This window comes from Condylura cristata, unplaced genomic scaffold, assembly GCF_000260355.1.
Source record: "Condylura cristata isolate star-nosed mole 26May11 unplaced genomic scaffold, ConCri1.0 scaffold00045, whole genome shotgun sequence".
In the NCBI taxonomy this organism is placed as follows: domain Eukaryota; kingdom Metazoa; phylum Chordata; class Mammalia; order Eulipotyphla; family Talpidae; genus Condylura; species Condylura cristata.
This window is the reverse complement of record NW_004567146.1, coordinates 3227284-3228473: the sequence shown is the minus strand read 5'-3', so window position 1 is coordinate 3228473 and position 1190 is coordinate 3227284. Positions and strand designations below refer to the sequence as shown.

Here is a 1190-nt window from a genome sequence, read left to right as displayed (position 1 = left end):
CTCTGTACCTTCCAGAGGAATGAACGTGTCTGGCAAAGGAACCACCTCCTCCGTGAGCCACTTCATCCTCATGGGCTTTCCCTCCAGCCCAGAAAGGCAGCTCCTCTACTTCGGGCTCTTCTCAGTAACCTACATCCTGACCCTGGTGGGGAACGCAGCCATTACTTGTGCTGTCCTGTGGGACCGCCGCCTTCACACCCCCATGTACATCTTCTTGGGGAATTTCTCTTTCCTGGAAATATGTTATGTCACCACCACTGTCCCTAACATGCTGGCCAACTTCCTGTCCACAACCAAGTCTATCTCCTTCGTGAGCTGTTTTGCACAGTTCTACTTCTTCTTCTCCTTTGGGTGTGATGAGGGCTTCTACCTCTGCATCATGGCCTTTGACAGGTACCTCGCCATCTGCCGACCTCTGCATTACCCACGCATCATGACGAAACAGCTGTACACTCGCCTGGTCATCTTTGGATGGTCATGTGGTTTGATCCTCTTCTTGAGCCCAGTTGTTCTCATTTCCCGATTGCCCTATTGTGGTCCAAATATCATCAACCATTTTATGTGTGATCCTGTCCCCTTAATGATGCTTTCCTGTTCTGAAGACAAAACCACGCAGTCCATTTACTCTACTTTCAATACTATTTTTATGATTGGCACCTTCCTCTTTGTTATTTGTTCATATGCTCTGGTGATTCTGGCTGTGCTGCGGATGCCCTCGGCAGCGAGCAAACGCAAGGCTTTCTCCACATGTGCATCTCACCTGGCTGTGGTGATTCTGTTTTTTGGGTCTGTTATGGTGATGTATGTTAGTCCTGGATCAGGGCACCCAGTGGAAGTACAGAAAATTGTGACCTTATTTTATTCTGTGATAACACCTCTCTGCAATCCTCTGATTTATAGCTTCAGGAACAAGGAGGTGAAGGCTGCTTTAAGGAAAATCTTTGGGACTGAAATAACTATCCATAAAGCATAAATTAGGAATCAGTGTGTTAAGTGCCATTACAAACTATCTAAATAAGATATGTGCAAGGTATTTTCTCAGAATTCAATACATTTAACTAGGGAACTATTACATTAAAAGGCATCTCAGATTTTGTTCACTAATGATTGATAAATAATATTAAGAAATAATTTATCTTCAGAGGGTTGAACATACCATATATAATCAAGTTTCTATAAGGAAGTATAAA

At 43.7% G+C, this 1190-nt stretch overlaps 1 protein-coding gene across 1 annotated transcript; it reads left to right on the top strand.

The window, feature by feature from the left end:
• The first annotated feature begins 19 nt into the window (after positions 1 to 19).
• LOC101623988 (olfactory receptor 11G2-like) lies at positions 20 to 973 on the top strand. Its single transcript, XM_004694561.1, has one exon. The coding sequence runs from the start codon at positions 20 to 22 to the stop codon at positions 971 to 973; it is 954 nt and encodes a 317-aa protein (XP_004694618.1).
• The last annotated feature ends 217 nt before the right edge of the window (positions 974 to 1190 follow it).